Source organism: Crinia signifera, chromosome 12 (assembly GCF_055691185.1).
Source record: "Crinia signifera chromosome 12, ASM5569118v1, whole genome shotgun sequence".
NCBI classification, from domain to species: Eukaryota; Metazoa; Chordata; class Amphibia; order Anura; family Myobatrachidae; genus Crinia; species Crinia signifera.
Window position 1 is genome coordinate 78,179,166 of NC_139228.1, and position 14,118 is coordinate 78,193,283.

General features: G+C 44.1%; 2 protein-coding genes across 2 annotated transcripts; both read right to left on the bottom strand.

The window, feature by feature from the left end:
• Positions 1 to 184: 184 nt before the first annotated feature.
• LOC146049565 (vomeronasal type-2 receptor 26-like) lies at positions 185 to 1,561 on the bottom strand. Its single transcript, XM_083166090.1, has 2 exons — positions 1,432 to 1,561; positions 185 to 1,092 (listed from the first exon to the last, which is right to left on the bottom strand). Exons 1-2 carry the CDS (start codon positions 1,559 to 1,561, stop codon positions 185 to 187), a joined length of 1,038 nt encoding a protein of 345 aa, XP_083022216.1.
• Positions 1,562 to 9,671: 8,110 nt separating this feature from the next.
• On the bottom strand, positions 9,672 to 11,048 carry LOC146049566 (vomeronasal type-2 receptor 26-like). The gene is made up of 2 exons (XM_083166091.1): positions 10,919 to 11,048; positions 9,672 to 10,579 (listed from the first exon to the last, which is right to left on the bottom strand). Exons 1-2 carry the CDS (start codon positions 11,046 to 11,048, stop codon positions 9,672 to 9,674), a joined length of 1,038 nt encoding a protein of 345 aa, XP_083022217.1.
• Between the last annotated feature and the right edge of the window lie 3,070 nt (positions 11,049 to 14,118).

The window sequence follows — 14,118 nt, forward strand, 5'->3', positions numbered from 1 at the left end:
ATTTTCTCTGGTGACACTGTTGCACTTTACATATTCCTTTTTTTCATATACTGTATGTTGTATGCTGAATGCTATTTTGAGTATCTTTCTGTGATCTAATTGTTATTCTCCTATACTATGTCATATTGATGATATTTTTATGTGAAAATTAATAAAATTAATTAAAAAAAAATCCATTTAAAATTTAACATGATATAACTTTTACTGAAATGTCTCCTTTTCTATTGTGCTGAGGCTTGAGCAGTATGATGTAGCATTTGGGGATAAATATGAAGATCAGCAGTGCTCCAGTAGAGGCCAAGATCGCGAACACTTCCAGTGCCACCATGTATTTGCCATTGGTGGATAGATATGTTGGAATGAATGACAACCAGACACTACAGAACACCAGCATGCTGAAGGTAATATACTGAGCCTCATTGAAACTATGCGGAAGCTTCCTAGACACAAATGCGATAATAAAACTAAAAGTTGCTAACAACCCAATGTAAGAAATGGCAGAATAGAAAGCCACAACAGAGCCTTCATTACACTGTACAATAATCTCCCCAGGGATTGTCTTGGTATCATGGTCAACAAATGGTGGTGCACATAGCAGCCAAGTCACACATATTACCAGTTCTCCTAAGGAACATAAAATAACCAGCCAAATAGACATATTTGTTCCCACACATTTCTGTAGCCTGCTTCCAGGTTTGGTGGCACGGAACGCAATGACAACTGTAATGGCCTTGCCAAGTACAGCTGATATGGCAACAGCAAACATCAGTCCAAACATAGTTTGTCTCATGGGGCAAGTCACTTCATTAGGATGGCCAATAAATAAGAATGAGAGGAGGAAACATATGATAAGAGACACTAGGAGGGTATAGCTCAGCTTATAGTTATTTGCTCTCACCAAGGGAGTGTTCTTGTGTTTTACAAAGAGCCAAAGCACTGATGTCGTTATTATAGAGAAGACGGTGGCAGCCACCGCTAATGTTGTCCCCAATGTATCCTCATAAGATAAGAAATGCAATGGACGTTTAATGCATTTATCTCTGCTGGGATTAGGCCATTGGTCATCAGGACATTTTTCACAGTTCTCCATAACTACAAAGGAAAAAGTAAAATAAATATCCACAGTTGAAAACATGTTATAGCATATCTCCAGAATATTAGCTGTGTGGAATGTACATTACAGATATGTGGCGGCCAAACCAGTCCTTTGATCCACATTTTCCAAATCCCTTAGCTGATGCACTGCTGTAGTCATTACTAACTGTCACATTTTGAAACATGCTACATTAATTCTTACTATAGATCCACAGGTCGCCTGAAAAACATGAACTGTTGGTAGATCTTGAGGATAGGTTTGGCCACCCCTGTTATAGATGAATGCAAATATCTTCAGGTAGAAATTTTTTATACCAACAGGATTTTTGGTCTTACCTGTTAAATCTGTTTTTCTGAAGCCATGGTGGGACACTGGGACCATGAGTAATGCAGGTCCGCTTACTGGGCTCCAAGGAGTTAAACTTCTATGTGCAGCTGGGAGAGACTCCTTCTCCCCAATACCCATCCTGCCTCAGGCCAATCAGTTTATTTTCTTACAAAGCTAAAGGAACTGATAATAGTAGGTGGGGGGGGGGGGAGGGGGGATGGGGAAGTGGGCCTGGGGCACAGGATTAATTTGTTGTGGGTGATGAAGGCATACTCCGTACAACAAAATGAATTAATAATTCGCTGTATGGTTGAGAAGGTGCTCCCAGGGAGTAGGGTAAGTAGATTCAAAAATAAATATACAAGATAGGACCTATCTTGGATATTTCTTTTTGAAAGCCAAAGGAACAGCAAAAGGAGAAGCAGACCCATTGAAACAGCCATACAAAGAAATCTTGACAAAGACAAGACAGAGAGAAATAACAAACTCAGCAGACAAAAGCGAAGGTTGGGCACCCAGTGTTCCAACATGGCTTCAGAAAAACAGATTGGACAGGTAAGACCAAAAATCCTGTGTTTTCCTTCAGCCTATGGTGTAACACAGAAACCATAAGACTTTCCAAAGCAGTCCTAAAGGGTGGGAATGCTCCTGAACTGCCATGAGGACCCCTCTGCCAAACACCGCATCAGCAGAGGCGAAGGAGTCAAAATTGTAAAATTGGATAAACGTATGCACAGAAGACCAGGTAGCGGCTTTCCAAATCTGCTTCATAGGATGCACCCTGGCCCGCCGCCCAGGATGCTCCTACCGAGAGTAGAATGGGCTCTAACGGACACCGGAACCAGCTTACCAGATACAAGATAGGCCTGATGAATGGCCGTTCTTAATCCACCGTACAATCGTTTGCTTTGAGGCTGTCCAGCCTTTCTTATGATCATCATATAAGACGAACAAGGAATCTGTTTTTTGGAGAGACTTGGTTCGCTGAACATAAAGGCATAATCAGATCCACCAAGAGAAATCCTGGGCCCCGGTACAACAACTTCATGGGGCCCCCACAGACAGAGCTCCTCTGCGGATCTGTTGTTACGCAACTGATTCCAAGGTGGATACAGGGACAAAAATTTACACCGTAATGCCTATTACACATGTCACACATCCATTACATATTATACCACATGCCATAATGCTCATTACACGTTATGCCACACACTGTAGTAGGAAGTACACATTATGCCATACACCATAATACCTATTACATATTTTACCACATGCCATAATGCCCATTACACATTATTCCACACACTCATCGCATATTAGGGGGGTAAAATGCTTGTTGCCATGGGTTTAACTTGCTCTGCCAGGTGTTACATGCTCTGCCAGGGGTTAACATGCTTGTTGCCATGGATTTACATGCTCTGCCATGGGTTACATGCTTTGCCATGGGTTAACATGCTCGTTGTAATGGAGTTACAGTACATGCTCTGCCAGAGGTTACATGCTGACTTCCAGAGTCGGATCTCAGCCTCAGCAGCATGCAGGGAGGCAGCAGACACAGAGCTCCCAGCCACCCACCTTCCACCTTGGAACACAGTGACCTGGACATGGGTAGGGAACCAGGTCTGGGACTGCTGAGCCGGAGATACAGCACTGGCACCTGCTGCTGCTGGTGGTGGCTGGGATGAAAAGTGGGGAGCAGGGCAGGCTGGATTCTGCGGAGTGGGTGGTACTCCTGCTGGAGGTGGCATCTCTCTGACCGAGTTCCTCCCAGCACCCAGGGACTACCTACTCTAAGTATCCTCCTTTTGCTGAGCCACGGTAAACTACCAAGTCATGTGGCAGGCCCTGGAGTTGGAGAGCGGAAAAATGCTCAGGAGGACCTCTGTGATGCTGCTGCCCCCATGTCCGCCTACATCTGCATTCCCAATGCTGCTGCTGAACAGCTGACTCCGGCGCACTCAGATCCGGTGTACTCGCCATCAATTATTTTTTTTTAAACTGTGTGTCCGGACCAGGGCCCCCAAGACAGACCCGCGCCCGGGTATACTGTACCTGATCCCCCCCCCCCCCTCAGCACCCCTGGGCATAACGCATGCATGCACAACATCTAACGTAACTAAACCCGAATTGTTGTTTGAAGATCATGAAGTTAAAATGGCCAGGACAACAATCTCCTGATTGATGTATAAACTTGAGACCACTTTTGGGAGATAATCCAAATGAGTCCAGGTACTGCGCTGTCCGCATAGAAAACCAGAAAATGTGCCTTAACTGACAAGGCACCTGTAGTAGGTCGGAAACCCTCCACACGGAAGCGATGACCAGGAGAAAAAGTTTTCCAGGTTAACCAATGCAAAGCAGCTTCTGACTAAGGGGGTTATTCTAGTTCACTCTTTCTGACAAAATCCTTCTTAGATGGACAAAACCATGTGCACTGCAGGTGGGGCAGATGTAACATGTGCAGAGAGAATTAGATTTGGGTGGGGTTTTACCTCAAGGTGAGATCTATATTGCAGTGTAAAAATAAAGCAGCCAGTATTTACCCTGCACAGAAACAAAATAACTCACCCAAATCTAATTATCTCTGCAAATTGTACATCTTCCCTCTGCAGCGCACATGGTTTTGTCCATCTAAGAAGGATTTTGTCAGAAAGAGTGAACTAGAATAAGGCCCTAAGGCTCAAACTGAGCCTTTGCAAAGCCTTAAGAACAACAATCAAATCCCAAGGGTGAACTGGGGAAACATAAGGAAGCTGCAAGTGTAACACTCCCTGCAGGAAGGTTTGAACTACAGAAGACTGAGCAATTAATTTTTGGAATAAAACAGACAAAGCGGATACTTGAACTTTTAAGGATGCTAAACATAACCCTGCATCCAGTTCCGCTTTTAAGAAGGCCAACAGTTGAGATAAATGTGAGGATACGGGGTTCCTCAATCACTCAGACACCGAGCAGATGAAACCAAAATATGGTTTATTTTTATCACAGCACACAAAAGTAGATGAAGACAGGAAAAAGATTCAAATGGTAGCATAAAAACATCCAGGTAGCAAAGTCCTTGTAGCATCACAGTCCAAATAACGAAACTATCACTTATTCCACACAGCAGTGACAGCAGAAACCTGTGCGAATCCATACAGCACCGGACGCTCCATACCAGAGCTTACGTAGGATGCCCCCCCCCAGGCAAACGATGCGCTCACAAGGTCCAGTGGCAGAGTATGACCTCTTAGCCAGGATTGTGACTAACATTCTGAGCTGGCAGGTGTACAAGTCATTTTAAAAACTTCCAAATTCCCACGGGGCTTAAACTGCCAGGGGGCCGGTACTTGGTTCGGATTGGTGGACCCAAGAGTCAGACACATCCCCCCAGGTAATATCCAGCTGGCCATCTGCTGCCGCCCCCCTGCTGGGTCTGGTTCCAGAAAGTCTGGAAGTGGCCAGAGATATGCAGAGAAGTGTCAACACAAGATACAATACCCAGCTCATTATGTTGTGTGCTGATCACCCCCTGCGGTGCCCGGTCCCACTAAGTCTGGTATTGACACAAAGGAACTGAAGATAGAGACACAAACACAGTCTGATTACATTATGTCCTGATTACCCCCTGTGAACAACCTTCCTGTTGATAGCAGGGGAATTGGATCACCCCCTGTGGACATAACATATGGGTGAATCCATGCAATGTTCTTTCCTGGCTATTTCCTGTCAGACCATATTTGGCAATATACAGTCTAATACTATGGAACACACATATATGGGGAATAGAAACATCTGCAGAGAACAAGAGGCCTAAAATGTACATTAATTACTACACCTAATAAAATATAATAATTACAGATTTACAGTGAGTCTGATAACCTCACATTCCTTCCCCTACTATTTTAGTCCCGGTACCAAGTTGTTCAGGAACCAATAACAACCTGTAGTGGGATGCAGAGCAGAGAATCTGAGGTTTGGATGTACCACCTGAGTCCCACAGAGTGACATCATACCAAACCCATCTTGGAAGAGGCGGCTGGTTTGCAGAATCAGCAAGGGCAATATCACAATCTAAGTTATACATTTGAACTAACAAGGGATTTAGCATTTCCTCCTCTTCAGATGCTGGGTACCCCCCCTCTGCAAAATTGTAACCTTTTACACTGGGTACACCTATAGGGTGTACTATTACTTTTGCCTCTGGCATAATGGGGCAGGGAGCACTTTCCACCTCCCCCTCTTGCACAAGGAACAGCTGCCCAACAGCAGGCCAATATAGGGGCTCTGGCCCTGGCACTTCCACCACTCTGTCACATCCTTCCTCCCTCCAACCCAAACTAGTGGCATGGCAAATTTCAGTACAGCATTTGGTCTCAATGCTCAGGGCTGAGGAGGGACCCTCCATCAGAAACCATTCCGCTGGTGGCTGCAGGGCAGGCTGGTCCAAGGCCAGTACTACCCCCTCAAAAGCCTGGGTCTCACCTGCCACTTCCTCTGCGCAGTCCTCAGTCTCCAGGATAACCTCGTTCCCCAGCTGAATATGCTGGGCAGCCTGAAGCAAGACATCATCTGCGACTGGTATGCTTGTGGCCTGGATGTTGTCGGATACTCCTCTAACCATGGTGATCTCCTCTTGGACGCAGTCCTCATAGATCCCCTGGCAGCAGGTTAATAATTCTGCATCTCCCACCTCAGCAAAAGGGAAGCTGTAGTGCAGCTCCTCCTGGGGTGCCTGGCTCACAGGCCCCACTTTCTTCATTTTGGGGATAACCTTCCCCTGTATAGAACACTGAGCAGCTTCTTCCCTAGGCTGTGGGAGAAGCTGTTGCAGGCGGTGCCTTTCATCACGCCCCCTGCGACACTGATCTTGCCATGCTGGGGTATCCAGGAGCCCGCGATCAATCGCCTCTTCCTCTGCCACCACGAAGCACTCCTCCAGACACTGCAATTGTTCCCACACACTCAACTGTGCACCGAAATGGAGGATCCATGCCCGATAATCAGCAAATGCATTTGTAGGATCTCCCTGATCGTGAAGGATCTGCTGAAGGATTTCCCCGCGAGTGCAGGATCGGATGGGTATACCTCGCAGCTAACATTCTGCTATCAGCTCCTCCATACTCATTTCTTCAAGGGCAGTTAGGGGCCCCCCTGACAACGACCCTTCTCTTGCGGTAACAATTAATTCTGTGGCAGACCCCTCGGTTGTCTGCCCAGATTGCAGTAGCCCCCTTCTGGACCTCTCCTCTGGCTCTATCTGGGGCATCAATTTATTCTGGACTTGTCCTTCAGCCTCAGAATATTGTCCTCTTTGTAGCATCTGGGTAACTGTAGCAATCACTTCCTCTGTAAATTCTACAAACTCTGGCTCCCCCAGCAGATTCCACGAGGTGGCCTCACCTTTACAGTGCAGGAATGCATCCCCCAGGTAACACAACTTGTCCTGTATGCTGGATACTCTCCACCCGCTGATCATCTGCTGAGCTTCTTCCCAGTACTCCCAGATATACTGCATTTTTCTGACAATAAATAACAGATCCGGCTTCCCAGCCTGCCGATACTCTGAAGAACCTCCATCCCTGAGCTCCTCTGCTCCAGGGGTCTTGAGGCATCGATTTTCTTTCCTTGGAAACATTTTCCCTTTCACAGGACTGACACCTGCTCACTTGCTGAACTTCACCTTATTGCATTTTCCGTTTCCTTCCATATGGTCTGATCCTCTGTTCTCTGTGCTTTCTGTGCTCGATGGTTGGTGTCTGAATGATCCCACTGTCGCTTACTCCGGGTATCAGAGGTAAGAGCCAGTGCTGGGCCCCCATCTATACCCATTGTTGGTAACTGTTTATCTTTTGGGTGTGCGTCTGTGTCTGTGTGTGTGTGCACCTTTGCTTGGTTTCCAAAGCAATGTATGTTAGTGCATTGTTGTATTGATCTGACTCTGGCAATCTTAACTTTGACACCGTGCTCTATTTCCTATACATATATCTGAATATTCATCTGCGTTTCAATAAATAGTTGGCAAACTTTATTTTTACAAATACATGTTTCTCAGTGTTACTTTATATTCTAGTCTATTTATGAAGGTATTAATTATATGGTGTATTCACTGGACACCCCTCAGATCATTGTATATGCAAGTCCTAGGAATGTGATCCTTTATCACAGAGAACATACAGTTAAGCAATAATTGTTCCATTTGGAAAACACCCAGAACTGTTTGTTAATCCCCAAACAGGTTCTTGTGCTACAAAAATATTAGACCTAGTATGAATTCCTACTTGATGGGAAAAAAATCTGTACTTCCAAGTAAACATATACCTTGCATATGTACATGACTAATGTTGATTATTGATTCAACTAAAACAAAATGAAAAAGAAAATAGGGATACCATTTATCTCATGGTTCAACAGTCACCCTAAAGATTTTGAAAAAATAAATAAAACAACATTGGAATGTCTTCAAAGTTCTGATTGTTCAAAAACATCTTCAAGATTGTCTTAGATTTCTCTATAGGAAGGCCAGCAATGTATGGAATATGGTAGTTAAAAGCACCATAGACAAACCCAGAATATAAGAATCTATCAAATCCATAGGTTTTTACAGATGTGGTACGTGTATGATGTGTAAAAACTGCAAAACTAACAATACCATGTTTATGGAATATACATCAGCACAGAAGAACACCACACACCAGATAACAAAAATGTTACTACCAATGTTACTACCTGCCACAGTTAAAATGTTGTGTTCCTTCTGACATGTTCCTTCTCAAAACAATATGTGGGAAAGACAAACAGAATACTGAAGGAAAGAATGGGAGAACATCTCCGTAACATTCGTAAAGGGTTGGCCACACGTAATGTGTCCGCTCATTTCATGAATGCAACAAAATGCAACTTGTGTCATTCTGTGTTATTAGAAAAATAGTTGGAAATTGGAGTAAAGACATCGAAGATTAGGTTTAGGATTCAGTTAAGGATGGGGTAAGAATTATGCTAGGGTTAAGGTTCCAGAACTGTTTTATTGTGTTCTATGTTTTTTATGTTAGACACTTCTTGAACCAAGGTAAAAAAATAGTTTCAAAGGATGGGATAGGACAATATACATACAGTACCAACCAAGTTATAAATACAATAAAATAGTGTAGTTATATAAATTTCCATTTAAACTCTACCTACTCCTGTATCAACTGACAATACAGCAACTCTTTTCCTTTCTCTTCTTAACCTTATCTCTTCTATACTTTACAAAATCAGTTTATTATATGTACCACTGACCTCTTCGTTGGGTTCGTCCAATTGGAATCTTATTCTACACAAATGCTCTATAGATGTCCCCAATATCAGATTATTACCAGATCTTTTATCCCAATACTGTTACAATCTTCCTGTCTCCAGGAGGTTCATATCATGATGATACATAGGGCATATAACTCTCCTGCACAGAGGAAATATATGACGACCCTTGAGACAGTTGCCTATATTAAATGTAATATGTCTCATGCTAATTTTATTCATTGTGTATGGGAGTGTGTAAATATTCGGAAATTTTGGCACAAATTAGTTCAGTTTATTAATTTCATGTTCTCCACACATCTGTCCCCCATTCCCCTAGAGTGTACTGTATTTGTGGGAATTTTAAGAATTGGGATCTAGGCCCCGATAAGAAGTTTAAGCTTTGTCTGTTAGTTGTAATCAACACCATTGCAAAGAAAGTCATTTAAATACATTGGACTCGTTGCACTGCTCCCTCCCTTTCAGAGGTAAAACAAAAATTAATCCAAATTCTAGATCTACTATTCGTGATATTGAGAATGGTGTAGAATTTTTTTACAAGAAATGGGAATTTTATAATAACACAATGGATGACTTCTCCCAGAATAATATTATTAAACAGTTTAAAACTACCACCTGGAACCTGCTGAATTTGTAATGTTTTGAGGTGTAATGTTACAAGTTTTGATGATTTTGATAGTCATAGATTTCCAATTAAGTTCTGTATAGAGTTTCTCTACCTTTTTCTCCCCTATGTGTGTCTTCTTATTCTGTCCCCCCCCCCCCACACACACACACACAGACTTAATTTTCTCTGGTGACACTGTTGCACTTTACATATTCCTTTTTTTCATATACTGTATGTTGTATGCTGAATGCTATTTTGAGTATCTTTCTGTGATCTAATTGTTATTCTCCTATACTATGTCATATTGATGATATTTTTATGTGAAAATTAATAAAATTAATAAAAAAAAAATCCATTTAAAATTTAACATGATATAACTTTTACTGAAATGTCTCCTTTTCTATTGTGCTGAGGCTTGAGCAGTATGATGTAGCATTTGGGGATAAATATGAAGATCAGCAGTGCTCCAGTAGAGGCCAAGATCGCGAACACTTCCAGTGCCACCATGTATTTGCCATTGGTGGATAGATATGTTGGAATGAATGACAACCAGACACTACAGAACACCAGCATGCTGAAGGTAATATACTGAGCCTCATTGAAACTATGCGGAAGCTTCCTAGACACAAATGCGATAATAAAACTAAAAGTTGCTAACAACCCAATGTAAGAAATGGCAGAATAGAAAGCCACAACAGAGCCTTCATTACACTGTACAATAATCTCCCCAGGGATTGTCTTGGTATCATGGTCAACAAATGGTGGTGCACATAGCAGCCAAGTCACACATATTACCAGTTCTCCTAAGGAACATAAAATAACCAGCCAAATAGACATATTTGTTCCCACACATTTCTGTAGCCTGCTTCCAGGTTTGGTGGCACGGAACGCAATGACAACTGTAATGGCCTTGCCAAGTACAGCTGATATGGCAACAGCAAACATCAGTCCAAACATAGTTTGTCTCATGGGGCAAGTCACTTCATTAGGATGGCCAATAAATAAGAATGAGAGGAGGAAACATATGATAAGAGACACTAGGAGGGTATAGCTCAGCTTATAGTTATTTGCTCTCACCAAGGGAGTGTTCTTGTGTTTTACAAAGAGCCAAAGCACTGATGTCGTTATTATAGAGAAGACGGTGGCAGCCACCGCTAATGTTGTCCCCAATGTATCCTCATAAGATAAGAAATGCAATGGACGTTTAATGCATTTATCTCTGCTGGGATTAGGCCATTGGTCATCAGGACATTTTTCACAGTTCTCCATAACTACAAAGGAAAAAGTAAAATAAATATCCACAGTTGAAAACATGTTATAGCATATCTCCAGAATATTAGCTGTGTGGAATGTACATTACAGATATGTGGCGGCCAAACCAGTCCTTTGATCCACATTTTCCAAATCCCTTAGCTGATGCACTGCTGTAGTCATTACTAACTGTCACATTTTGAAACATGCTACATTAATTCTTACTATAGATCCACAGGTCGCCTGAAAAACATGAACTGTTGGTAGATCTTGAGGATAGGTTTGGCCACCCCTGTTATAGATGAATGCAAATATCTTCAGGTAGAAATTTTTTATACCAACAGGATTTTTGGTCTTACCTGTTAAATCTGTTTTTCTGAAGCCATGGTGGGACACTGGGACCATGAGTAATGCAGGTCCGCTTACTGGGCTCCAAGGAGTTAAACTTCTATGTGCAGCTGGGAGAGACTCCTTCTCCCCAATACCCATCCTGCCTCAGGCCAATCAGTTTATTTTCTTACAAAGCTAAAGGAACTGATAATAGTAGGTGGGGGGGGGAGGGGGGATGGGGAAGTGGGCCTGGGGCACAGGATTAATTTGTTGTGGGTGATGAAGGCATACTCCGTACAACAAAATGAATTAATAATTCGCTGTATGGTTGACAAGGTGCTCCTAGGGAGTAGGGTAAGTAGATTCAAAAATAAATATACAAGATAGGACCTATCTTGGATATTTCTTTTTGAAAGCCAAAGGAACAGCAAAAGGAGAAGCAGACCCATTGAAACAGCCATACAAAGAAATCTTGACAAAGACAAGACAGAGAGAAATAACAAACTCAGCAGACAAAAGCGAAGGTTGGGCACCCAGTGTTCCAACATGGCTTCAGAAAAACAGATTGGACAGGTAAGACCAAAAATCCTGTGTTTTCCTTCAGCCTATGGTGTAACACAGAAACCATAAGACTTTCCAAAGCAGTCCTAAAGGGTGGGAATGCTCCTGAACTGCCATGAGGACCCCTCTGCCAAACACCGCATCAGCAGAGGCGAAGGAGTCAAAATTGTAAAATTGGATAAACGTATGCACAGAAGACCAGGTAGCGGCTTTCCAAATCTGCTTCATAGGATGCACCCTGGCCCGCCGCCCAGGATGCTCCTACCGAGAGTAGAATGGGCTCTAACGGACACCGGAACCAGCTTACCAGATACAAGATAGGCCTGATGAATGGCCGTTCTTAATCCACCGTACAATCGTTTGCTTTGAGGCTGTCCAGCCTTTCTTATGATCGTCATATAAGACGAACAAGGAATCTGTTTTTTGGAGAGACTTGGTTCGCTGAACATAAAGGCATAATCAGATCCACCAAGAGAAATCCTGGGCCCCGGTACAACAACTTCATGGGGCCCCCACAGACAGAGCTCCTCTGCGGATCTGTTGTTACGCAACTGATTCCAAGGTGGATACAGGGACAAAAATTTACACCGTAATGCCTATTACACATGTCACACATCCATTACATATTATACCACATGCCATAATGCTCATTACACGTTATGCCACACACTGTAGTAGGAAGTACACATTATGCCATACACCATAATACCTATTACATATTTTACCACATGCCATAATGCCCATTACACATTATTCCACACACTCATCGCATATTAGGGGGGTAAAATGCTTGTTGCCATGGGTTTAACTTGCTCTGCCAGGTGTTACATGCTCTGCCAGGGGTTAACATGCTTGTTGCCATGGATTTACATGCTCTGCCATGGGTTACATGCTTTGCCATGGGTTAACATGCTCGTTGTAATGGAGTTACAGTACATGCTCTGCCAGAGGTTACATGCTGACTTCCAGAGTCGGATCTCAGCCTCAGCAGCATGCAGGGAGGCAGCAGACACAGAGCTCCCAGCCACCCACCTTCCACCTTGGAACACAGTGACCTGGACATGGGTAGGGAACCAGGTCTGGGACTGCTGAGCCGGAGATACAGCACTGGCACCTGCTGCTGCTGGTGGTGGCTGGGATGAAAAGTGGGGAGCAGGGCAGGCTGGATTCTGCGGAGTGGGTGGTACTCCTGCTGGAGGTGGCATCTCTCTGACCGAGTTCCTCCCAGCACCCAGGGACTACCTACTCTAAGTATCCTCCTTTTGCTGAGCCACGGTAAACTACCAAGTCATGTGGCAGGCCCTGGAGTTGGAGAGCGGAAAAATGCTCAGGAGGACCTCTGTGATGCTGCTGCCCCCATGTCCGCCTACATCTGCATTCCCAATGCTGCTGCTGAACAGCTGACTCCGGCGCACTCAGATCCGGCGTACTCGCCATCAATTATTTTTTTTTAAACTGTGTGTCCGGACCAGGGCCCCCAAGACAGACCCGCGCCCGGGTATACTGTACCTGATCCCCCCCCCCCTCAGCACCCCTGGGCATAACGCATGCATGCACAACATCTAACGTAACTAAACCCGAATTGTTGTTTGAAGATCATGAAGTTAAAATGGCCAGGACAACAATCTCCTGATTGATGTATAAACTTGAGACCACTTTTGGGAGATAATCCAAATGAGTCCAGGTACTGCGCTGTCCGCATAGAAAACCAGAAAATGTGCCTTAACTGACAAGGCACCTGTAGTAGGTCGGAAACCCTCCACACGGAAGCGATGACCAGGAGAAAAAGTTTTCCAGGTTAACCAATGCAAAGCAGCTTCTGACTAAGGGGGTTATTCTAGTTCACTCTTTCTGACAAAATCCTTCTTAGATGGACAAAACCATGTGCACTGCAGGTGGGGCAGATGTAACATGTGCAGAGAGAATTAGATTTGGGTGGGGTTTTACCTCAAGGTGAGATCTATATTGCAGTGTAAAAATAAAGCAGCCTTGGTACTTGTGAGTTATCTGGACGCCCGATTTTTTGATTGTATGCCTTAAGTTAAGGCATACAATCAGATGCGATGCGATGCGATATCGCATCGCATCGCATCGCATGCGACCATCGGATGCGATGACCCGATTTTTCCATAGGAATCAATGTTAAAATGATTCCTATGGAAAAAGGGGTCCTTTTCATACCCCTACTATCCAAGTGGGCATGGAGTTGGATATAAACCTGTGGCGAGCGTAGCGAGCCACCGAGCCCGAAGCGTGGCGAGCGAAGCGAGCCCCGCGAGGGGACGGTATTCCGTGTCCCCTCGCGGGGCTCGCTACGCTCGCCACGCTTCGGGCTCGGTGGCTCGCTACGCTCGCCACAGGTTTATATCCAACTCCATGCCCACTTGGATAGTAGGGGTATGAAAAGGACCCCTTTTTCCCATTGAATTCCATGTTAAAATGGACTCAGTCCATTTTAACATTGATTCCTATGGAAAAATCGGGTCATCGCATCGCATCGCATCGCATCGCATCCGATGGTCGCATGCGATGCGATGCGATGTGCCCGATCCGACCCGATTTTGAAATCGGGCGTCCGGATAACTCACATGTACCGCAGCCAGTATTTACCCTGCACAGAAACAAAATAACTCACCCAAATCTAATTATCTCTGCAAATTGTACATCT

Bases quoted from the DNA above. Each gene is read 5' to 3' on its own strand.
- LOC146049566 (XM_083166091.1), bottom strand. From the start codon at position 11,048: ATGGGTATTGGGGAGAAGGAGTCTCTCCCAGCTGCACATAGAAGTTTA. The intron at 10,580-10,918 runs GTAAGACCAAAA...TTTCCTTTGTAG, and splicing joins CAGAAAAACAGATTTAACAG to TTATGGAGAACTGTGAAAAA.
- LOC146049565 (XM_083166090.1), bottom strand. From the start codon at position 1,561: ATGGGTATTGGGGAGAAGGAGTCTCTCCCAGCTGCACATAGAAGTTTA. The intron at 1,093-1,431 runs GTAAGACCAAAA...TTTCCTTTGTAG, and splicing joins CAGAAAAACAGATTTAACAG to TTATGGAGAACTGTGAAAAA.